Raw genomic sequence first — 26,104 nt, forward strand, 5'->3', positions numbered from 1 at the left:
CCCCCCCCCGCCCCGTCCTCCGGGCCGGGGCTCGGGGTGTGCGCACGGGAGTGGGGGGGGAGGTTCTTTATTGGCCTCGTCCTCCCCCCCCCCCCCCCCCCCCCCGCCCCCCCTGTCTCTTCCACACTCCACCCAGAAACGATCCAGTGAAACTAGGAGGAGGTGATTCTCCTCCTCCCTCCTGCTGCTGCTCCTGCTGGTCTCGAAGGGACTGCAGGAATCTCTGCTCTGCTGTGCTCGGAGGCAGGGTCTGGGGAGGGGAGATCGTTCTGTGGAGAGAGGGGGCTGCTGTGGCCCGGGGTGTAGCTCTCCGAGTGCGCGGCGGGCTGCCTGGGGGGCTGCTTGGTGCCTGACTATGGGGAAGGACCAGGAACTGCTGGAAGCTGCTCGCACTGGGAATGTGGCTCTGGTGGAGAAACTCCTCTCTGGGAGGAAAGGAGGGATCCTGGGCAGTGGATCTGGAGCTATTCCTTTATCCAGCTTACTGAGGTAGGGACATCGTTCCCCATCAGACGCTGGGGATATTAACCTCTTCTTCCCTGTCACCGTCATCGCCCCTCTCATCTTCATTTCCATTCCTGCATCCTTCATAGTAACAATAAATGGTTCACTCTCTCGCCAAGTACAAGTGTGCCTGTGTTTAAAGTCACAGGCAGTCATTTTATTAATACAGTGGTACTGGATTTCTTGCCTTCAATGCGTCAGTTCATCCTGTTACTAGCCGTGGTGCAGAACTTATATTTTTATTGATGGGCTAATATGCACAATATACTAATTATTCATCCTTTGCTATTTCACCTTCAAATTACTACTTTTAACCACAAATGGAAGCGTTGATCGCAGACAAGGCATTGTATTGTGGAATTCTGTCTGAAAAGCCATAGCTTCACCCCATACCCTCATCCATAGTTGCTACCCTCACTTGCAGAAGAAATTAGGCATGCCATACTGATGAGCCTACAAAACAAAGAAAGGGAGTCTTTTTTTAATGAGAGATCATTGAGGCAGGGGAGGTGTAAAACTTGCGGAGCAGATTAGGTAAGAGCAGCATTACTCTCAAGGTACCTGGGTTTAGTGGAGTGAAACTGGGTTACTGGCCATGTTGGGTGAAAGGACTTAACTTTAGTCATTAGTCATATCTCAGACAGCCTACAGCGTGGCTTTGATGTTAAGTTTCATCATGCTCATAAGTAACAGCATTATCACAAGCGTTTATGACATTTGAAAGTATTCCAATGACAGAAGGTCTGCAGCACACAGTCCGGTGCTAGTGTTCAATACTACACTAGGCATAGCAAAAGAAGACAGAATGAACCGAAACGGTGTTGACCTAGAACATGAATTAATTGGGGTTTTGTTTTGCTTTGTTGGTTGGTTTTGTTTTGTTGTTGGTTTGTTGGGTTTTTTTTTCCTGGAAAGACAGAAAAGGCCTAGGGAAATGCAAATTGCTTAAATGAAAATATATTTGATTCTATTGCCAGTACTTCTTTGTTGATATATTATTTCAATGTTCGCTATCAGAGAAAATTTAGTGTAACTGTCCAAATTATACCTGTTTAAACTCTGTTATAAAGTCTTGTTATTTTAAAGCTGGTTTTGGTACTGTAAACAACAACAGTTCAGATATTCATAGTTTACCAAAGTTCTATGGTGCCCCAATTCAATTTGTTATTGCACCATTGTTACATTACTAGCCCATTGACCCAAATCAAAACACACCGTGTGATTGCTTTTTGTGCTGTACTTGAATAGGCTGCTTAGCAAGGAGTATGCCAGATAATTGGTTGAATTTAAAATCTGAGTCTTCTTAAAATGTGATACCCAGGTTTTGTAAGTACAGAAGTAAGTTCACTTCAGTACAATGACTAGCCATTTATAATCCCGTTCTACTGCATGATTTGCGTAGTGTCTTTCTTCAGGGCTGCTGACTGTGCTGTTCTTCCACTGTTACTTCATGTTGTATATTACAAGTTCTGTATATCCAGAGGGAGTGTATTTGCTTGTGTTTTTCTTTTGTATTAAACAGCAGTGTTTTACTTTGTGTATACAGAACACATTAACCACGTGTTTTGTATATGCAGATGGGTCATGACAGCCATTGTTACTCAAAATTTAAGTATTTTAGGTTGTAAAATCAACTGTAGTATTTTTTTTTTTTTCCTGGAAGTGCACTTAGCTTAAAGAGAAGTTAAGCAAAGTAAAACATGTACTGTTTTATTTATGAGATTTCTTACTAATGTTATAAAGAATGTCTATGGCTTCTGTAACTGTAGCTTCAAAATTTAAAAGTAAAAATTTAGCATACAGCTGCTAAAATATTTCTAATTTTAAAGAAGTTATTTGAATACGTTTTAGAAGGATTCAGTCATTACTGATTGACGCGTAAACATTCACAATCTAACATAGTATTGAACATAATGCTTTTTAGAGGGAATCTTAGTAATTTCCTTGACTTCACCAAGAATGCTCAAAGTAGAAGCTACTATGCATTACAGAAAGTGTTTTCAAGAAAGAATTATATGTGCTAGGTATTTTAACATACCTTTTTTTTTTTGAGAAGTTGCATGATCGAACTGATTCCAGTAGTGGATTAAGTCCAGAATGACATGCAAGATTAAGGTTAGATCTATCTTGGTACAGAACACATGGAAAAAAAAAGAAGGTACTGAAGGGGAGTAATCTTGATACTGTTTAGGAAATCAACACTTACCAAAAATAGCAAAGTTGTAAAAGAGCCATAATTGTACCATATGAAATTTTGAATTTGAGGTCAATTGGGGTGATTGGAAGATTTTTCAGTAGAAAACCAGTTGAAGTAGATTACTAGTAGAGCTATACTAGTATTTTTTTGTGTACTGTTATTAGACTACAAACTGCTTTTGAAAAACAGCTTTTGAAAGTTGTAACAGAGAGCAACAGGAAAAAATACAGGGGCATCCTTTTCTTCTTTTTATAGAATGTGTTTGACAGTAACTCCTGGTGTGTCATTGATCATAATTATTGCTCAGTTCCTAAAATGGTGCCCCAGAAATGTACCTGTCTCACCTCAGGTGAGAAAGGTCCATGTTGCTGTTCCTTTTTCATTTTTGCAGCGGTCTTCCTAGGCTTTCAATATAAAGCGGCCTAATACTGTTCCTGGTATGTTCATCTGTGTAGCAGTACCCTTTCCCTTTGGCTTTCTTCTAAGTGCTGGAGACAACTCAGTTTATGTGGCTGAACTATCCATGGCTTGATGCCTTTTTTTGGTGGAAATTTGCTTTGCAGTAATTATGTACCTTGTGAATGAAATTTAATATTAATGAATCGACAAATGATATTGATTGTTATCTCAACCAAGGAACAACCTATCTGAGCTCTGACCTCCTATTTACATTCTTATAACAATTTTTTTCTGACTCTTAGTGAATTTAATGGCACTTGGGGGAAAAATAAGGCAAGCCATTGTAGAGTTGTTTTATAGTTGAACCTATTCATTGATGTTAATTGCAGAGTAAATTGTCTAATTTTTAAAGGGCTGACTTCTAACTTGTAAGTCATTATCTTAAATTATGACAACAGTTCAGGAAAACAACACTGTTCTGAAAGGCTATTTAAGCACATGTATAAATGTATGAATGAATTCCTGTGAGGATTTCAACACATGCTTAAAGCAGAGTATGTGCGAAGGACATAAAAATGATATATTTTTAATTAAGAGGTCATATGCACCCAGATATCTGTAATAGATACTAAGTAAGCCCTCATGCCCAAATTGATTCATCTAAAGCAGTGACAACAGATCAGTGATGTTGGACTGTGTGGACTGTACCACTTGTTTCAGTTCAGAGGAAGCAATGAAAGGCTTTGGGTCAGTTTGTGGCCTCTACCTTGATCTCCATAGTTTTCTCTGGAATATAAAGATTGTGGGTGAATAAACTGAGGGTGAATTCCACAGATGCAAAAGTTAGCATAAGGCATTGCAACATACTAGAGCAAGTATAATCCTCGGTAAACATCTGGCATAGAGTAATTTAGTTGCTTAAACCTAGCTATTTGGTGGCATTTTAGATGCCCATGAGTTTCTGAGGCATTTGCATGGGCTGATGGACTAACAAAGAACCATGACTGGTGGAGATACATCTAAATTCCGGGTGGGACACACTAGGACATCAAAATCCATGTTACACATGTGTGTAGGCTACAGTCTCCAACCCAAAATGTTAATGCAGGCCTGGTATCTGTTCTTTTACTGTGAAATAAGTATATTTTGAGACACTTCAGAAAAGGTTCAGAGTTTAGAAGACCCAAGTGTAAGGGAAGTTTCTTTTCTCTTCTGGGATTCTATTTCCTGGAATTGTCATACGTTAGTATGTTAACTATGTTTCATGTAAAAAAAAATGTATGTTTTTTAGGTGCGGAATAGATTGCAAAGAGAATTTTCACAGATTTTAAAATTATTTCACTGGCTTTTGTATTACTACAGTATAAACATGAAAACTCGAGAGTGAAATCCCACGAGCCTGTAACAGAATGTATCATTCAATTCCCATATCACAAATCCTTAAATGTACCTTAAATGATATAACACATTAAAAGAGTAAAGTGTTTTTAACAAAACCAGTATTTTTAATTTACTTAATTTGAATATCTGTACATACATAACATGGTTTTGTAACTGTATATAGAAAACGTGGCTTTATTGACCATACAGTTTTTCATTACTGGATAGAGACAGGCTTCATTTCTTTCACACTGTTTTAGGAAAAATAACTTTGAAGGATTTTGTGTATTTCAGAGACCTTGTATCATTTTGCCACGTGCAGTCACATACATGCCTTTTTGCCCTACTGATACGTTACAATCTAGAGAAAAATGGATAGTTATTGATAAAATGCTAATTTTCAGTCTTTTTAAATTTTATATGTTAAAAGGGCTTTGAATTTTTAACACTACTGTGGGATAGAATATGAATTGGGATAGAATATGAATTAATGTAAACTGCCACAGAGTAGCAGGGAAGGGTGAGTTGGCCCCTTCTTGCTTTTTGTTGGCTACTGCCATTACACAGCATGGGAGGGCGGAGCTGCCTGCATGGAGCTTCTTTTTTCTCCTTCCACACTTGGCAGACTGTGGCAGGGAATGGCTCCATTTGCTTATCCTTACTTAGCGCAGCTACGCCATGTATAGGCCTGGCCCAAGATATTTCTCCTCTAAAGTATAAGAAACCCAGCAAGCAGATTGTCAGTCTGCGAGTTGCAATCTGTTTCCTCATCTGTTTCTCAGAGCAGTGTCTTGCTCGCAGCAAAGCCACAGTTAAGCCTGATGGCCTCAGTGCACACTGATCTACTTCCATCCTTGTGCAGAGTCCAGTGATTCATTCAGCTTCCTGTGCAAAACCAGATCACACAGATATGAGTAAAGGCACTGGTTCTGTTTTTCATTACAAATAGCATTGTTTAAAGTAAGAGAAACTTTCTTAGGTTAATTTTATAAAGAGATTGTGTTATATGAGGCTTGCAGTAGCAGGGTTCTGGGATCACATACTTCTGAGGTCACTTGTTTGTATGTTAGAAGGTATTTATTTCAGACAACCAGATCAGATAAAAAAATGGCAAGTATTTGTTACATATAGGTCAATGGGGCATCCAATTAGTCTATGTTTGTTTCTGATTTTAGTTACCCTATTTTTAATTAATACATGGTGGATTTTGTACTGATGTCCCAAGCAGAGACCAGCATTCCCATGTTCCCCAGTTACCTTCTTTATCCTGTTAGAGTAGGAAACTTAAGTCTTTTGGGGACATATTTAATTTTTCTTCATTTTGTCTTTCAGTATGAAATGCAAATCAGTGATCACTGCAACACTTAGTTTATGCTGTTTGGTATTAGTGATAGTTGATTGCTGCCTTGATTCTGCATGTTAACCCTTTCAAATGTATGAGCTTCTCTTAAAACTTCACCTTCATTTTGTTATTTTCTATCTTTCTTGGACTTATTTTTGTTCTTCTTTATGATAAATGCTTCCAATTAAAGTTTAGACAAAGTTTTGTCTATGGAATCCCTTAGATTTCTTCACAAGTTTGAAACATTTATCATGTGTAAAGGTAGCAATATGGGCAGTATCCAGGACATCTGGTAGAAATCTCATTGTTAAGGGCAAGGCAATTCACAAAGTTTGTGTAATAAATCTTCCCTAGGAGGAAAGACCCTGGATTCACAGCTCTGTAGTTAATCTCTATCGATAAACTTCTCACTTCTCCTCACTCCAGATCTTGTTTACTGAGTATAATTCAAGTGTATGTTCTATTAATTTTCTAAAATGTTAGACCAAATGTGAAAAATGACCAACAAGAACTGTAGATCTAGTGTAAAATCTACCAAGGTCATATTATCTGCCCATAGATAGGATCAAGATATGGGATGTAGCAGTACTGGGAGGACTGATGGAGTTTATGATGGTGTCAGGAAGACTAATAAGAGAAATTTTACAAACACGTTAAGGAGAAGGTAAGGAGAGAACATTGAAAGTTGAAACTTGAAATAATTCTTTTAGAATTCTTAGCCACTAGATGGCTAGTGTCTAACTCTGCAGAAGACCACATAAATGCATTTTGGTCACCATCTTGGTTTCCCTCTTGTCTGGCATTGATGATTTCAGTAGTTTGGTAATTCAAGAGAATTCATGCTGCTTTATACATTTTTAAAATTGATATATGACATTGCTGCTTTTAAGTGGTAGTGTTATAGCAGAACTAAGAGGGGAAATAAATGAAATAAAATGAAGAATGATGTAATCTGAAAGGTCTGCTATCTTGTGAGTTGCCAAGGTTGGAAATGTTATGATGAGCAAATACAGATGCTTTTAAGACAAGCATCTTCACAGTCACTGCACTAGTGATCAAGAAGAACACAACCATGTTTCTAAAAATCTGCAGGTAGATTCTTTTGTTTGCCTCAGTTTCAGTTTGTATGGGTGTTCATGGATGAGTTATTAAGGAACTGCTTATAGTTTTAGGCCATTTTTTTGTTGCCCTGGCATAGGCACTAGTTGAATCATCCTATGAATGGCTTTAATTTATGCTATCAGTATATAATCCCTAAGGGACAATACAGTGTAGAGTGCAGTTACACTCCCTTTCCTTGAGCAAGCTTAGCCTGTGCAGCTGGGGAGGTGACATGCACAGGAGTCCCACAGCTGGAGTTCCCTTCTGCCATGCAATTTTTCTGCTGTCCACTTCCGCTTGGAATACACATCCTAATCCTTTTTATTACTTCAAGGTGAAATATTTTGACAAATATTAATGCTAAATATATAAGGCATAATAAGCAGTGTTAATTCCTGCCTACTAGTATGACATTTTCATGTGCATGGATCCTTTTGGGAAATAGGGAATACATTTTGTTTGAACTTTATAGCCTTTATGGGAAGACTTTTATTACTTTTTAATTACTTTTCCTGATGACAGTATTTTCAGTATGTTCATTTTTGTATTTAAGAAGTGATGTAACAACTCTTCTGCACCTAATTTAACATCTATAAATTTCTAATAATGTACATGTATCTAATATAAGAATGGTTCTGTGAGATTTAATTCCATGAGGTTGTGCTTTTTATTAAAATAATTTTACACGGTTTCCCATTTATTGCACATACGTTTTCTAAAGAGAGAAGAAATGCTAAAAATGACATTCTGAGTGCAATTTGGTTCCAATTTAAAACACCCAGTGGCAGCTATGTTTCTATAGATGTTGATGTCTGTGCTAGGTGTCTAAGTTCCCATTATAGCCAATGGAGATGTAGTCAGTACAGTTAGGGAGCATACAGAGTGATTCAGCTCACCCCAAAGTAGATATTGAATAATTTTATTTCAAACTGAACTACTTCCCTAATTTAAATACTTTTGTAGGTAAAAATAGTTCAGTAAGGAACAGAAAAACAATTCTAATTTAAGGTATATGTTAAAAATATATATAAATGACCACTTAAAAATAGCTAGGTTAAAACAGAATCTGGGTAGAATGTCTCCCATTCTGTATTTTATACCTGATTTGGATGAATTCAGAAGTAGTAAACATTAGGTACTGACCAAATAGTAGATTATCTGGTCAAGAGACAGAATCCTGGATGGTTACACTTAGAGATACATGAAAAATACATAACATGCATGATGTTCTGTCACATGAGGTTTGTTACCAATGTGCCAAGTGTGCAAGAATGGAATTCAGGAAACCTTAGCCAGATTTGAAACTAGCAAGGGATGGAAAGCAAAAGAAAATGTGGACCCACTGCTCAGTGGGGCAGGAGACCTAGTGACAGAGCACATGGAAAAGGTGAAGCACTTACTGCCTTTTCTGCTTTGTTTTTCTGGTGATAAAGTTTGACTTCCCAGGTTGCTGAGCCTACTAGCAAAATTTGTGTGGTAATGAAACTACGCACTGTAGAGGAAGATCAGGGGAACACTTAAATTCAAGGGACCAATGTTACTGTGAGGCCACTGTTGTCTTTGGAGGATCATATCAAACATGGCAAAATGTCACATTCATCAAACATGGGAAAATGTCACATCCATCTTCAGAAAGGGCAAAACAAAGGTTCTGGGGTCATCAGGCTCATCAGCGTAACCTAAGTCTTAGGCAATGTTACACAGCATATTCTCGTGGAAGTAATTTCCAGGCACACGAAGGACAAGAACATGTTTGAGTACAGCCAGCATGGATTTACCAAGCTCAAGTCATGCCTGACCAGCCTTGATTGCTTTCTACAATGAGATAACTCCCTCTGTGGACAAGAGGAGAGCTATGAATGCTCTTTCACTTTGCTTTAGAGCAGTCTCTTTCAGTCAAAAGGATGAGCTATGGACTGAATAAGAGGATGACAAGATGGGTGGAAACTTGACTGGACTGCATAGCTCTGAGGGTTGTGATCAGCAGTACAAAATCCAACTTTTGGTGTCTACTAGAGGGTTTCCTCAGGATTCAAGGGTCAGTATTGATTGCAATATATCAAGCATAGCAGGTTTGTTAGATGATACCAAATTGGGGAGAAAAAATTCCTATGAAGAATTGCAATTAGGAGGGACCTGGACAGGCTGGAGAAATAGGCTGATTGGAGCCTCAAGAAATTCAGCCAAAGCCATTGTGAAGTCCTGCAGTTGGGAGTGAATAACCTCTTGCTCCACTACAGGCTCTTATGCTGTATTTTTTCTGTTCTTCGTCTGTCATATTAGTCATTACAAAAACATCAATATCACATTTAGTCTTTGAGTTTACACATTAGTAACTTCTTTCTACTGTAAGAATGGTGTGATTGATGTGTGAATTTTTTCCTAATCCTTCATAGCCCAGACAAGTGCTGACATAGGTCAAGTTGTCATGTATTCATGTTGTCACAGTGTGAGAAGCGTCCAGGAAGTAGATGCCTTTTAGAAAAGGTAAAAAAAAAAGAAGAATTTTATAAATTAGAATTGGAAATATCTTCTGGAATAAGTATTTTCCTTCTGCATATTGCCTGAACTTCAAACCTTTGTGATGGGTGTTTGTTACTGGTAGTTCTGAGAGTTAACTGTGAGTTTAATGTCTTCCATGTTTACTTGCTGACTTGTCAGGGTCAATGTTTTCCATTTTTAGATAGAAACTGTGAATAGTGAATCTGTGTGTCTAGGTTATTTTTGCAAATTAAAACCCCCAACACACTAATGTTAGCAGTTTGACCCCAGAATCTCAATTAAGTCGTTGATAAGGTTTCCTGAAAAATGTAATTTACACTTATTTTTAGTTTTCAATTTTCTTGAGTAATTATTTATCTACTTCCATATCCTCCTTGTCATCTGTATAGCTAATTTGTCAGATTATGCTGATAAGTAATTTGCAATCACTCTGCTTCCTGTTTTGTGCACATTTATTGCAGAGCAGTATTTTGCATAACGAAGAGGTCTAATGATCTGCCAGGGATCTTCTCACGTAATGTCCACAAGTAACATTTCAGAGAACCAAGTATACCAAATGTAGAACTAAAGCCTATGGTATATAGTGTATGTATATGTTACAAATCTGTTGTTTGCCTGTCACAACAGTTAAATCTATCCCCCCTCTTTTTACTTTTGTGTAGACTATGTAAGTCTTGATTTCAGAAGGATACGAGTCGTGACGTAAGCAGAAAATGAAGCCTCTAAAGGAATGGAATAGGCATGTGTTCTGGGTGAGGAGATGTGGCTAGAAGACAGGTGAGGGAGAGAGACCTGAATAGGGGTATTTGGAGTGTTTTGGAAAGTAAGCTATATATAAAAATCTGAAAAGGCTGGAATGTTAGAAATGGTTGGTAAGGGAAATGATATAAGAATTGAGACTGGGAATAAAAACTGAGACTGGTTGACCGTGGAGGTTAGCACTGGTGAGGAGCAGAAGAGACAAGGAATAGGGCAAAAGGAGTTACATTCAGCAGAATAAAGAGAAAATGTATATCCAGTGAAACATAGTTTTCATTCAAAGCCTGACATTTTCATATTTCCTTGCTATAACAAATATTTGTGAAATGCATTTGCAAACTGTCTCATTTTCTGTTAGCGCTAAAATAGACAGCGGTTAATAAAATGCCATCAGTCATTCCATTAGTTTAAGTGGAAGAGGTTGTTGTGATATAGAGATCCTAAATCATCTGGTACAGTTTTGCCAAGATAACACCACATGGTGAAATTTCAGAAGTTTTAGTTTGCTTTTTTATTACTGGTAAAAATAAGCATGCTGGTGCAGTTTTTATTTAGCCCCCTGAATGTAGTTGTTTCTTTCACAGTGTCTTTACCTCAGTTGCGGCCTCGGATAGACAGTACTCATTGAATTTTATTATTCAGTATTTTTTATCCTTACTATTCAATGTTTAGCCCTGAGCCTTATTTATTGCATGCAATTTAAACTCTTCTCTAGAAAAGGAATGATTATTTTTTCTCATGGATTGTTTGGTGGTGTTTGCCACTATGTAATCTGACTGCTTCACAATATTAGTGAGTTTACTGTCACAGTACTTCTGTGACTGAGTAAGGGTGTTAGTATCTGCAGTTCACAAATGCTAACTGAAGCACAGTTAGATTGTGGTGAGAGGTATCCACTGACTTGGTGTTTCTAACTGGTGACTACAAGGAGGTCACTTTTCACAGTATTGATATAGTTAGTGTAAACGCATAGGAATGTCTATTCTTGGTCAGAATGAGGGTCCGTCTAGCCAAGTACTCTTCTCCAGTAGTTATCTGGGAGTTAAGAGGCTGGTCTTAGAAGAATAGAGTAGCAAAGCAAGCATTTAGTAAGTAATACTTCCTCCAGTGTACTCTCACAGCTTCCAACAATTTACAGCAGCTTTCTGGGACAGATTTATTGTCTTTGTATTTAATAGCTCCAGTGGATATTTCTTCCATGCATTTGTTCAGTTGGTCTTTAAAGCAATGCAAATTTTTAGCATTCAGAGCATCTCACAGCAAGGGTTTCACATCTTAATGAAGTGTTATGTGAAGAACATTCACTATAAATTAAGTAGCATTTTCTGTGTTAAAATGTATAAAGGTCTGTTCAGATGTTCAGAGGTTTGTTTCTGGAGTACAGACACAGATAGAATCCAGTTCTGTGGTGGAGCATTAAACTGCTGTTCCTTTTCGCACCTTGTTTAAATGATTTAGTAAATATCAATGCACTTTTAAATACCTTTGATTTTCAAAAAGAAAAAGAGTTCTTAGTCAGTCATCCCCGTTATAGGGGATAGGCTTTCAACTATTCCAAGATCAGCATTCGTTGCATAGGAAAAATAAAATGGTTTCATGTAATTATTAAGGCTAATACATATATGTAAGCAGGATGACATTGCACCAGCACTTTAATCCTTGTCTTTGTGACCTCAATAATTTTTTTAATGAACTTTTCTGTATATATTTTATATATATATTTCCACAGAAAAGAATTCTTTTGAGACTGTAGATATAGACTACCTGTGTGATAGTGAACAGAACATAATGAATTTGGAGACGCCTCTCTTAAATTTACGAAAAACACAACTCCTGATGTGTGTCTAATATCCTTATAAAAATGATGTGGAAGTAGAGGTGCTGGAGGATTTTTTTTTTTTTTTTTTGGCAAGTAATGATATACATTTGAACAAGATTCTCATTATATTACCTGAAACAGCAAAGATGAGGCAAGGAAAATCAAACTTTAATTGTTGAAAGTAATTTGTGAAGATGGAAATGAAACAGCTGCATGTAGGGGAAGGATGTTACTTTCTTCTCTTCTTTTGTGGGAAACAGTTATTGAGGAAAGAGCAAGGTCATTTTCCAGTGCTGAAATATTTCCTCTTAAATGTCGTGACTTAGAAAGATAGTTTGAGGCATAAGTGGGATGTGTATCATTTCCCCACTTAAACTGGCAAATCAGAGTTAATTATTTACTTCAGGAGTAAGCTTTACAGTAGATGAAGCCAATCCTCGTCACTGGTACTTATGATGTTGGTACTGCTTAACCGAAAAAAGAGAGAAACTTCAGCATTCAGCCTCCATGTCTCTGTCATTCAGGCAAAAATAAAGAAAGAAAGGTAAGATGAAAAGTTCATTATATACTTGCAGGCCCAAGAAGTTTGACAAAGTGGCAATATTTGAGAGCACACCCATCCCATGTGATCTGAAGGAGAATATATGTGATTGATTTGGAGCTGCCTATAGCAGCCTAAAAATATTAGAACTTGCTTGTGGCATTATTGTCATACTAGTTTTGTGCACTTCATGAATTGTGGTGAAGATTTTCAGAAATGTAACCAAGAAAGAGGATTTGGATCCAGACACAGATTTTGCAGAAAATCCTTGAGAAAAAATGAGAGATACTCAGTATGATGCCGTTGTTTGATCTCTTCAAATTCCCCAGAAACTGGTATTGGGGAGCAGGTTCAGGCTTGGGCATCTCGGCTTTAGAGGTGAACTATTAAGACAGAGGGAGAAGAGTCATGAGAAATGCAGTGAGATCCAAAACCTCACAGGCTAGGTTTCCTTTACTTGCCACTCATTATGATCTAGATCACATGTCTATTATTTAAAAAAGTACACTGCTTGAAAGGCAAATTTAATTTGAAGAGATGGAAGCATATACTTAAAAACCACCTACCTTAATCCTTTCTGCTGTTCAAGGATTAAAGTGGCAAATGTTTCATAGGATTTAAAGTTCCAGATGTTTGGTCAACTGATTTGTATGTGTATTGTACACCTGCTTCTACAGCTAACAAGCCACTGCTTAATGAATTGCCCCTAAAGAATAGTAGTTTATTTTGGGATATTTGCTCCTCCAATTCAAGTGTGCAGAGTGACAAAATCTTCATATTAAGGTGAAAGCATGTTGCACTAGATTTGAAAATATTGCAATCTTTTGTTCTTTAAAAAAATTAAATTAAACATTTCTTTTAAATAAAGATAAAAGTTGAAAAGAAGTAAATTTTTGCTGAAAGATCTGGGAATCTGTATAATTAAAGGGCTCTCAACAACAAAACACAAAATATTGTTAGATTTCAGAAATACTTCTAAGGCACATGAAAAAAAAAGACTCAGCCACGCTGAAATAAGAACATTTTCTTTTCATCCTGTATTTTCCCTTGTTGAATGTGTCTCCTACAATCAGAAGAATCTTTGGCTTGTATTGCTCACTAACTCAAACTAGACCAGTGACGACTTCAGTTAGTGTTTAGGAATAAGTTTTATTTGGTTGAAATTTTAATACTTTTTCTCACAAGATACATCTCATGGCTAAATGAAATTGAGCCAGTTTGTGATGTGTATGTTTTAACAATGATAGATACTCAAACTCTTAATTTTTCTGTTGGTGAGGATCGTATAATGGAAAAATAGGCTTTTTGTTGTCCGTTTTCAAAACATACTTGGAGTTGACTTTGATCATATGGTCTCTTTACTCTTTTGATCAATCTTTAGGGTATACAAGAACTCTGAGACCTAGACCCTTAGGAGCAGTTATGACAAGGTATCTTTGCCGCAGGGATCATTTAAGTGCTCCAAAACTCTGTAAGAGTTACATAAGTGTAAATGTCAGAAAAGGAGTAACAGCAATAGAAGTCTTGTGATGTTTTCCCAGTGCATAAATAGTTTTTTGCCACAAGATGAACTGTTGCAACATTTACTTCTCCTCTTGCTTTAAAGCTTACCTGGTTGTAACAGGGCGCAGACTCAGGAGATCAGTTTTGAGAAAAACAAGAAAGCTTGCTAAGGAGTGTCTGCTTTTTAAACAGCCAAGGGAGCATCCTCTCTGTTAGGCTGTGTACTTCACTAGATAACCTCTAGGGAATAAATCAGCTAATTATTATAGTGGTGAGAGACAAACAGAGCTTTATTTTCCTTCCCTCAGTAACTGAATATTGTTTTCATAGAATTTTTTCTCATCATCATCCCTCCTTTTCCTGGTACAATGTTTTTCTCCCCTTCCTTTCTGTCACTGTGACACCCGGCTTGAAAAGGGGGAAAAAGTTAAGAAGTGAGGAATCCTGAAGTTCCTTATGCCAACCTTGAAAAAGAGGACCTTGGTGCTGATACTCACCTCAAGGCCAGAGAGTCCACTCTGAAAAAATTAAAGATCTAAGGTAATGCTTTTGGAGAATGCAGAAGGCACTAGATTTGACAATGGCATGGAAAAATTGAACATAATCAGGGCAGAATTCATTGGGAAGCTTGGAAGAACAGACACAGTATTGGGCAAAAGTGTTAAGATCAGGGATACAGGATTGACTTGGGAAGTGGGGCATGATAACTTCCTGGACAGAAAGGTAGAGATCCACTTTCAGAACCTTCCTCAAAGACTGATGAAAACTAAGATGTGGCAAATTTATTTGGAGAGCGATGAGAAAATATATGTGAGTTGTTGGATGTTGTCTGATCTTTGCCCAACAGACCTGTAGTACATGTGAATGAATCTGCCTAGCTCCTTGGGAAAATGCCAAAACCAAAACCACCAGCTCTGCAAAGAGGCAGAACGAGCCTCAGAGCTAGGTCCCTTTGTGGTATTTCTGTGTAAATGTGTTCTTGGGTTAAAAGAAAAACCCAGGAGAGAATGAGACAGCAGGCCTCAGGATTACTTTTTAAAGGATGGAGCCAGAGTGTCTAGACCTCTTTGGAAGGAAGTATACTGCTTTGGCTAGTCTTCAATTCATAGTAGCTAATTACCCAAATCTCCTTTGAAAATATGACTTTCTTAAAGACACAAGATGTCACCATTTCTGGATAAGTTCCCAATAAACTCTAAAGAGGAATTAAGAACAATTATTCCAGAAGGTCAGCTCATAGTACACATCTCTCTCCAAGTTTCATTTGACTTGTGAGGTGCTGTGGCATTGTCAGTGGTTTCAACAATGCAGCATGCATTGTTACAGTCTTCTGGGATTCTCGGAACAGTCCAGAATACAGCTGAGATATTTGTGAGAAGAATGAACGTTTTGGTAAAACTGACAATTCATTATATTCTTGAAAAATATCTTCAGTTATTTTCGTGTCTTTGGGGATTTCCTTTCTAAACTCCGTAGAAAGCAACCTGTAGACCAGATTCATTTCAGACTGTTGCACTCATTGACATCAGATGAGCCTCCTATAAAGCGTCTGAAACTCTGCAAAGGATTGCTTTATTTTCACTATAACTAAAAGACAGATGCTACCTTTCAAAGCAGTTGGATTGACACTTACATAGGGAATTGTCAGGAACTATTTTAAATGAGTGCAGATTTATCAGAGCAGCGAAGAGGGCTGTCCTGTATGTGTTAGCAATGCTCACTGCATTCTTCTAATCATATGCAATTTTAGTCACATGGCCTAACATTCAGATCGTCACAGGCAGAAGCACTATAGTTTTGATGACAAATCTTTGTCATTTTGCAACTCTATTAGGGCACATTATGGCACATCTAAGCATAGAGAACTTGACAATAATATGAGTCATTAAAATATTTAAAGTTAGTCTTTTAAATTAACTCTTGGTTAATTTATGAAAAATTATTTTCTTTCTAAAAGTGTTTTCAGTTTAGTTTTGATGGGCATCATGCGAAGAGTTTTTGGCTAGATTTGAAAATGCTGAAGAACCTGTAAACACGTTGGACTAAGATTAGTGATTTGTGACCCATCTTAAAAATTCTCAGAAAAGGAAATAATGGCCTGACTTTAACTTCTCATTCGAAACGTAATCTGTCTTTTAATTTGGTATTGCATTGCTGTGCTGTAGTTGGCTGTATGTAATACAGTATCTGATTTTTTCCATCATATTGAAGAGATTGTTTGATTTTTGAACAGAATTTTTGGTCAGTAAGCATATGCTCTGAGTAGCAATTACTGTACTCAGAGAGATGTTTGCCACTCATTCCTTAAAATTGATTTTCAGGCTTAAGCTGTGATCATTTATCTTTAGCATAACAGCTGAAGACTTGCACACCTAAACATTAATTCACATTCCAAGTGAACAAAACATATTTTGGCTAACAGCAGTGTATTCTGTAACTAGACACTGAACATATTAATGATTCTGTGTAACTGAATGTTACTGCTCCCATTTGTGCTAAATATTACACAACTCAAATTCTGTTAGTGCTTTGATCATTAGATTCTCTTTTCCATTTGAAACATTATCAAGTTCTGTTTATGTGTTTCACTGTTAATCAATAGCGAGCTAGCCTTTCAGTTTCTCAATAGGTCAGTATTTTCCACCACAGCTTAAAAACTTAAATGTAAATAATTGTTCACTTTATCTTCACACTTTTTTCTGTTGAGGGATGGTACTTAAATGCTAATGAGACAAGGCTTGGTATCACCATCCCACAGAAAATAATGCAAGTAGGAGAAAACATACTGAAGAAATTTTGCAAATAGATTTGAGTGATGTTTTGCCTATAGAGGAAAACTTGAAAAATCTGGAAATGAACGCGGTCACGGGTAGCTATGTGTCCATTTTATAGATCTATGCTTCAGTGATAAGAGCAAGTTCCTTTCCCTAGAGGCACACATTTCTCAAATGTTACAATGACATTGAAGGTACATGTCCTTTTCCCCCCACCCCCGATCTTATTTCAAGAAAGTAGAGGTGTCTGTCTGTATATCTGTAGGTGGGCATGAATGTGTGACATAGCCATGAAGGGCAGCTAGTCACAGAATCACAGAATCGTAGCGGTTGGAAGGGACCTCTGGAGATCATCTAGTCCAACCCCCCTGCTAAAGCAGGTTCACTTAGAGCAGATAGTCCTACTGAAATAGGTAGTAAAATTAAAGTGGATAAAGATTTTCTTTTTTTTAAAAGACAGCTTTAATGAAAGAATACCAGCTTTTTCCCTGAACTGCACTAGTTTTTATGATACTTGTAGTGATCTAAGTTTCTCAGTATAGAAATGACGGAGTGTAGGAGAATCCAGAACAGCAGTTAAGCTGATAACTGTATCAATCACCTCTGATGCAGAGACTCAGGTTCAAGTCTCCAGTCTCTCATTACCCCAAGAGGGATCCCTAACCACTGATTTACCTGGCAAACACTTTTCCTCTGGTCTAAAGATTATATATAGTTACATAAACATATTGAAATAGTTTTTAAAAAATTAAGAACAAAACTTGAAAGAGTTATTGGTCAGGACACTTGATTGGAAAACAGAGCAACGGTAAAGGGGGAACTTTAATCTTCCCATCATAATCCAGCAGTCTTGAGGTTCACATTCTGTTCTTTCCTGTTTAAAAAAGTAGAAACAAACAAAAATACTTCAGAATGATTCTTAATTTGTTTTGCACAGAAAAGTGGGATTATCAAAAAGTCAAAGAGTCAAAGTCAAACAGGATTCTAAACGCAATATGTTGCAAAGTAAGGGAGTTTTCTGTTTGTGCTATGTTGAATCCTTTCTAAACAGCACTGCTCAGCTCCATTATTTTTGTGTGATGACTTTTTTGAATAAGAAATGCGTTAGAGCTTCAGAAATGTTAGCACTGTTTGAAGTGGGCTTGCAGTTTTCTTTTTGCTGTGGCAGGGACTTCAAAGAAGTGTAGAATTCTGAACTTCTGTCCTGGTTTGTCTGGGTTAGAATCACAGCCCAGCCATGCTGGGCAGGCAATTGGCAAATTCAAGTCAGCCAGGGCAGCTGACCTGAGCTAGCTACAGGTGTAGCCCATCCCATAATGTCATGGTCATTATAAAGGGGGAAGATTTGCTGAGGAGAGGGAGCTCTTGTGGGTTCCTGGTGAGGTTCTCTCTGCTTCTCCTTTGGCTTCTCCCAAGGACTGCTCTCTGGTTGATTGTGGATATTCATTTGGCTAAGTATAACTTTCTATATCTCTGTTTTTATTGGTGGCATTTCATTAAATCCATTTGATTTCTACCCATGGGTTTGCTCTCCTTTTTCCTGATTCTCCTCTGTGGCTGCTGAGGGTGTTGGTGGGTGATAAAGCGACTGCTATAGTTTAGTCCTGGGTACAGGCTAAGCGTAGACAACTTCTTAAAGTGTTATTGCTATATTTTTATAGACTTAGCAAGAACTACACAATTATGCATGAATCAGTCATAGGTTTGATTTGTTTAGGCACTGTTCCCTTTTTAGGTGGGTATCATCAGTCTGTTCTTGTTTGTGGTGAAGTTTTATGTTTGTACAATAACTTTCACCTGCTGAAGTAATTCCTGTTCGTATATGACTTCTAGCTGAACCATCTGGGGAAAAATATGTTCATTAAAATATTGCATTACTGAAATATGTCCATTTAGAACATCGAGGTCTCTCTTATCTACTTTTGTTTCTTTCCTTTCCCCCATCTCTCCTTGTTTTTCTCCCCACCTTTCTTTCCTTTGCCTGTGTCTCCTCCCTGCCTTTCGTTGTCTCTCTCTCTTCATCTCTCTCTCCACTAATCTATCTTCCATCCATCCCTCTCTTTCCTCCCCTCTCCCCCCTGCATCTCTCTCTCTACCGATTTAAATAATGGAGAATCACTTGAAACAAAGTACTACAAGAACACAAATCAGGAAGTGTTGCATATTGAGCTGGAAATAGTTAGATGGAAGGATATAGTGACAAAAAGTAGTCTGAAAAGAGAGATGTTGATGTCTTTGTTCAGAAAAAAAATTGGTGTTCCTGCTTGAGGATGAGCCAATGACCAGTATGATTAGACTAAAACAGGATAAGTCATCCATAACCCCATCCAACATTAAAAAGGAAAAGAGTGAAATAGAGGAGAAGACATGTTTTACTTGGTATATGGAAATTTGCTTGGGTTCTATACTTTTTTTCTGTGAACTGAGGCTTACTGTAATAGGAATAGCAAATATCCTAAAGAATTGCTGGAGTATTTGACTGATATACTTAAGTTCATGAAGGAATAAAAGTCTGTGGAGAAATACTTGATAGGAACATGAAGTACTTCAGACATTTAAGAAAAGAGCTTAAGATGAGAATGTCTGATATATTTTCAGATATATTTTCAGAGATATTTTAAATGACAGCTTCAAGTGAACAGAAAAAAAAAGTGTGACTAGGGATTACTGGCAGTAAAGAGAGAAAAATTTTAGATTCACATGCTTTTAATTGACTTTGGTGATATTATTAGATTGTGTTGGATGGGTATCACATGTTCAGAAATGCTTTTCTCTAATGTATTGTAAACAAAAGAATTTAACACTCAAGTGCTTCAGATTTACAATGGAGCTGCTTTGCAATAAACATGAAGAATAAGATAATTAGTGATTTGTATAGAAAAGCAAAAAGAGTGGGGAAAAGTGCAGTGACTGGCTGATTTAGTGGTTTATAACAAACCTGGGGAGATGATTTTGTTAGTTTAAAACGTAAGTATGGGTGACCATATTCTATTTAGAAGAGATATAAAGAGAAGCCTTAGAATCACAGGCCCTGGTTCTCATAGGGGACTTCAACCACCCTGATATTTGCTGGAAAAGTAACATGACCAAGCATCCACAGTCCAAGAGGTTCCTGCAAAACGTTGATGATAACTTTTTGACTGGCCATTTGGGGAGGAATACAGGAACATTGTCAGAGTATGCAGGGATGCAATGAGGAATACTAAGGCCTGTTTGGAATTAAGTATGCCTAGGGATGTCAAAGACAACAAGAAGGGCTTCTTCAAATATGTCAGTAGCAAAAGGAAGACCAGGGAAAATGTGGGCTGGAGAGCTGGGCAGAGAGGAACCTGATGAGGTTCAATAAGGGCAAGTGTAGGGTCCTGCATCTGGGGAGGAATAACCCAATGTACCAGTACAGGCTGGGGGTCGACCTGCTGGAGAGCAGCTCTGCAGAGAAGGACCTGGGAGTCCTGGAGGACAGCAAGTTACCCATGAGCCAGCACTGTGCCCTTGTGGCCAAGAAGGCCAATGGTGTCCTGGGGTGCGTTAAGAATAGTGTGGCCAGCAGGTCGAGGGAGGTTCTCCTCCTGCTCTGCTCTGCTCTGGTGAAGCCACATCTGGAGTGCTGTGTCCAGTTCTGGGCTCCCCAGTTCAAGAGGGACGGGGAACTACTGGAAAGAGTCCAGCAGAGGGCTATGAAGATGAGAGGGCTGGTGCATCTCTCATGAGGAAAAGCTGAGAGACCTGGGGCTCTATAGCCTGGAGAAGTAAAGACTGAGAGGGGACCTTATCAATGCTTATGAATATCTAAAGGGTGGCTGTCAAGGGGATGAGGCCAGACTCTTTTCAGTGGTGCCCAGTGACGGGACAAGGGGAAAAAACTGAAACACAGGGAGTTCTGCCTGAACATGATAAATTTCTTTACTCTGAGGGTGACAGAGCACTGGAACAGGCTGCCCAGGGAGGCTGTGGAGTCTCCTGCTCTGGAGATACTCAAAACCCGCCTGGATGTGATCCTGTGCAACCTGCTCTGGGTAAACCTGCTTTAACAGGGGAGTGGGACTAGATGATCTCCAGAGGTCCCTTCCAACCCCTGTCATTCTGTGATTCTGTGAAGATATGGAAGGAAAGTGCTTTACAGTCAGTTTGCAATTGTCTTGAGAAAGGGGTAATTCACATAATGGGTAAAAAAGCTGTCTTGCAAAGATTGAGGTAATGTACTTCTGGACTCCACTTCCTAAGCCTCTCTTCTGAAAGATCTTAAGTCTAGGCACGGAGCTATAGAGGTAGGGAGAGAACATTTAGGGTTTCTTAGAGCCAGAATTACTATGAAGCGTGGTGAAGAAACACTCACCTATATTATCTGTGGATGACGTTGTCTGTATCAGGGTCAACAGAGCCAGCTGATAATCTATATAGGGCTCTGTTTAGAATCACATAGGTGGAGAAATGATACCCAGCCTAAATCTGTAGAGCAAGCTTGGGTCTGGCAGGACTTATTTGCATGCTACTGAATTTAAGCTGTGGCTACAATTCTTCCAGACCTTGGCTAGCTTTGGAAGCATTATAACTGCATGTGGTTGACTAAGAAGCTCTGTTAGATCCAAACTGTCTTTATGCAGACAGTTCCTATGTCTCTGTACCCATGTTTGTCTGCAGATAGTCTACCCGTGAACTGTGGCATGTAGACTCCATGTTGTACCAAAGAATGTTGTACATTATCACATGGTAGTCTTCAGATAAAATTCACCCCATTGTCATAGTACAAGACAGATGGTACTCCCTTAGTTGTTATTTAGTATTTTGTTTTCTCATTGTTAGTGTGGGCTTATGTCTTTAGTGCACATTATGCAGATGTTTCTATAAAGATAATTATTTTCCAGACATATTTTTCAGTGAAGTTTTGCAAACATAATGCATTTATTTTCAAAACAACCTTGTTTGACAGGGTATTATTACTGCATTTTGCAAATGGATATGTGAAGCCCTGAGACATTAAGGTTGTCATTATTGGGTAATTTTAGATGCACAGTTCAAATACCTAAAACCTGATGTTGCAGAATATTTGTCATCACGTAACATTTAAAAGTGTGAAGCTCAATCTCCTCTGACTGCCAGGGCAACTGCAAATAGTGCTTTTACAGTCAAAACTCAGGATATGAAGTTGGGCACTCTGAAATTTACGTGCTTAATGATCATTCTTGCAAAGTTTTTAGATTTAAGAGACTTTCCTACTGTCAAAAAACCTCTGTGACAGAAAAGCCTACATCTCTAGGGCAACACTGCACTACCCTGCATACAAATTTCTTCTTTTTCCCCTTGAAGACATCTAGTTCATTCAGAATGTGTTCCCCTTTCTGTTTAACTTTACTTTCAACAGGTTCTGTTGCTACAGAACCATGTCCTACCTTTAGAATAGGTCACATAGACAGGCTGAGGCAGGTTTACTGACAAAAAAATGCACGCAATTAGCAGATCATGGAATCAAAGATTATGTATACATAAGCAGGAACTGAATTAAGATAACAAAGTCTTGTTTGTGCTTCTTGACTTTTCGGTGTGACTTGTTATAATATTTTGACATAATTGTGCTGATGTAATTTCCCTTTTTTTTTTGTAAAACCAAACTGTTGTTATAGTTAGAATTTCTGTCAGAAGTTAGAAATTCCATTGTGTTTGTGCTACCAACGCTCACGTACATTAGGCCTGTGCAATTTTTGTATCGCAGCTGACCAGCTGCATGGTAACAGCTCATAGGGCTAAGAACCTGAATATTCAGGGCCAAAGAAGTCATCTTTTAGGCCTGATCAAGTTTGCAAGCCACTAACTAGATAAACCTGATGTAAGTCAATAATAGAGGTGGCACTTCAAGATGTGCTGCACAGAACTGTGTGCTTTAGTGGTATGCTTGGTAGGAGTAGTGTCACATTAGAGGGCAAAGGAATTTGTCAGAAAATAAACCCCTTTGCATTCTAGCTTGTCCTCAGAGGGGCAAGGGGTGGCTGGGCTCAGATTTGAGTGATGCCCAATTAGGCTTTAGGGGTCTGGTTGAGTCCAATATTGGTCCAGTGGCACTTAACAGCTCACACAACTAGATTGATAATTGAACTACCGTGATTACAGAGTCCCTGCACCGTCAGTCTAGTGGTGCTTGATGAAACCATCATGGCCACATGTGGGAGTGTGGTTATGCTCAAAAGAGCTCATATGGCTGGATTAATGATAGTGCAGTTTATTAAAGCAGTGACAGATACACAGGTTCTTTGGATTGCTGGTGAGAAATTCACTGTCTGCAAAGCATGTGCAGGCTTAGATAAGAATAACAGAGCCTGGCTATAAAACACACTAAGTTGTAAAAGCAACTCCATAGTGATTTCTGTGTTTCCCAGGGAGCACTCAGTATCAGCAAGTGTTCTAGTCTTACCCAAAGGTATCCCGGGGGGGGGGGGGGGGGAGAGGCTCAGCCTCTTGACTGATGCCAAAGGTCTGAGATGGTCTGTGTCTTGTCTTTGATGGTGTCTTCCCTAACATTCTTCTCTCAAGCTATTTTTATACTATTTTTCTTACTTTTCAGGTGGAGCTTGAGTGACTAGTTGTACCTACCTGTGTTATGATTGGTGTAAAATTCTCTCACTTCACTTTTAAACTTATAGACTAGAGAAATTCAGAGTACAGGCTCAGGGAGAAATGGTAACACCTAGAAGGCAAATAGCTTGTTGGATGGAGGTATGTTTTGGTATTATAATGATATTATAATGAGCAAAGTTCACCCAAAGGATGATATTTTGTCAAAAAAATGACAGAGTATTGGCCTAACGTAGCAAATATGCAGCTTATGAGTTCTGTAGTACCATCAGGTACTGCCATCCTGGTGGTAGTATCACAAAGCCTGGCTGCTCTTCACTCTGTTCCACACTCTGTGCTGTTCTCTCAGAGTTAGCACATCAAGCTCCCCTGGTGTTGCCGACACCTAAGCTTGCCTAGGGAACTTCTGTGGAATGGATTCCTGGCATATCTGTTGCACTCTGCTTTTGTACCTTTTCTCAATGTGTGAACAATCCCGTATTTTCAATATAAGTTTAATTTCTAAACAACCTCTAGCAATTATTCCACAAGTAGCCAGTAGTTATGTGAATTATTATTTTGCCAAAAGCATTGCTAACATTTTCTCAGTTATCATAGAATTCAGTTTAGGAAAATGTGTTCTAGCAGAGTGTCTAACGTCTTTCTGCTTACTCAATGGAAGTTCAACTCTGTCCAACTTAGCTTTAGCCCTTACTCCAAATATCTTGTGCATCTTTGTGTCTTTCACAGATCTTAATCTTACCCTGGAGGCTGATGCTTCCAGTCTTTTTACTCAGCTATTTTCATTCTTTCAATTCCATCTCTCCAAATTTCTGGTCTTGCTTGTACTAGTTCAGTGCTTTTTTCTGTCTTCTCAATTTTATTTTAATTTCCTGTGAGTTTACCTTCAGATGCTCACTCACATTTTCTGCCCTTGGAAATCCTATATTTTCTCCTACGACTCTAGATCTCCTTTCTTAGAACCCTTTAGTCTGATCTAGATATCTGACATATGAAATTCCTTCTCAAATAAAGCCATTGTAGTCATAAGCAAAGTAAAGTGTGATTATTTTTTACACTGGAAACTGGAGGTGATGCTCAAGGATAGACAGTGCTGCTAGGGCACTTCCTAAATTTACCATCCACAAACAAGAACACTTAACCAGAGAAAGAACATTCTTGGATCTGTGTTTTACTCATAGGCAGTAACTTTTTAGCATGATTTGTACAGGAGACCATGATTTATTTAATTCTGTGTGGTAGGTTGAACAGATTCTTAGAATGCATTAGTGCATGAATAGTATGTTCAAGGAATTTAGTATTTATGAAGACAATCTGATTATTATAGCAGAACGAAGGGAATACTGTAATCAAGTAGTATGGAAATAGTTTGAGAAATCCTAAAATAATATTGGGATTTAAGAGACTTTTCAAAAAATCACGCATGAAAGTGCCTGAAAACTTGTGGATTAAAATCCTGTTGGTTGAAAGGGTAAGAAAGGGTGGGTGGGTGGGTGGGTGGGTGGGTGGGTGGGTGGGTGGGTGGGTGTGTGTGTGGGTGTGTGTATAAGGAAAAGTTAAATTCCTTAGTAGATAGAGTTAATTTCATTGGTTTAACTAGTTACTCAGGAGAGTGAAGGGGAGAATTCCTTTGTGCCATTAAAAGCACTATTTTGCTCGCTTTCAGCATATGTCCGTGTTACAGGTACTTTGTATTACACTAGTACTGCTGTACTGGTAATGTGTTCCAAGTGGAGAACTAGCTTCAGAATGCCAGTACATGGAACACCTTTATAAATCAGTCTTGGCTATGAAAGATACATTCTCAAAGTATTTGTCTGGTAAGTAAAGGGAGAAGACCTTGTAAAATTTATCCCCAAAAATATGTGAATTTCAGAAACCATGATACTTAAGTACTTTTTTGTTATATAGGTTGGATGTTTTGTTTTATTAAGGATGTTACCTTGAGAGTGTTCTCCACATCTGAGAACTTCTTTTTTAAAGAAAATTGTGAAGAACTGAAATCATACTGCAGTATGGTTTATAGTTTTCCAAAAGGAAAAATATGATGATTGCTTCCTATAATTCTAAAGATATTTTACTACCATTTTACTTTGAATATAAAGAAAAAAAAATTCATTATCTAGAACCTGGGCAGAAAGCATTAATGATTCATTAATTGTAATTTATGAAAAACTCAGTTCCGTTTTAAAATAGAATTACAAAATTAGGTAATGAAAGGAATACAGAATACAAAACATTTTTATTTTAAATGTATAATTGGATTTAAGTAAACCAAATGATGCTGTGATTCTTAAAACCTTAATTATGACAAAAAACATTGCATTAGCTTGAACATGAATGATGTAATTGACTAAAATTTTACTAGATAGGAGACTTTAAAAATAGGGACTAAAAATGATAGCTTATTCTGCCAAATTTTAAGGTTAGTAACTAGAAGGTTACTCTAACAGTAAAACAAAGAGGAAGATGTGTTTAAATGTGGCTGACTCCCAAGCTAACCTCAAGAAAGTCTGGTATGAAAGCTGTCATGTTCCTCCAACTTGTTTGTTCTTTGTTCAGTGTCTTGATATAAGTTGTCACTTGGGGCCATACCAAAGTTTGATTCTGCTGAGTATTTTCACTTTGGAAGAAGAAACCAAAATTAAATTAGTCAAATCGGCAGATGCTGAAAAGCTGGAAATGATTAGAAAATACTTTATAGGACAGGATTAGA

The 26,104-nt window shown here is 38.0% G+C and overlaps 1 protein-coding gene across 5 annotated transcripts in view; it reads left to right on the forward strand.

Annotated features, from left to right (window-relative positions):
• Positions 1-355: 355 nt before the first annotated feature.
• The window catches only part of ANKS1B (ankyrin repeat and sterile alpha motif domain containing 1B), a 452,709-nt gene continuing 426,960 nt past the window's right edge, over positions 356-26,104 (forward strand). For all 5 annotated transcript variants that reach the window (XM_086470676.1, XM_086470670.1, XM_086470683.1 and 2 more), the window contains exon 1: positions 356-489. In XM_086470676.1, coding sequence (XP_086326802.1) covers positions 356-489 — 134 coding nt within the window. The remainder of the gene's footprint in view (positions 490-26,104) is intronic.

This window comes from Leptosomus discolor, chromosome 1 (assembly GCF_034619465.1).
Source record: "Leptosomus discolor isolate bLepDis1 chromosome 1, bLepDis1.hap2, whole genome shotgun sequence".
NCBI classification, from domain to species: domain Eukaryota; kingdom Metazoa; phylum Chordata; class Aves; order Leptosomiformes; family Leptosomidae; genus Leptosomus; species Leptosomus discolor.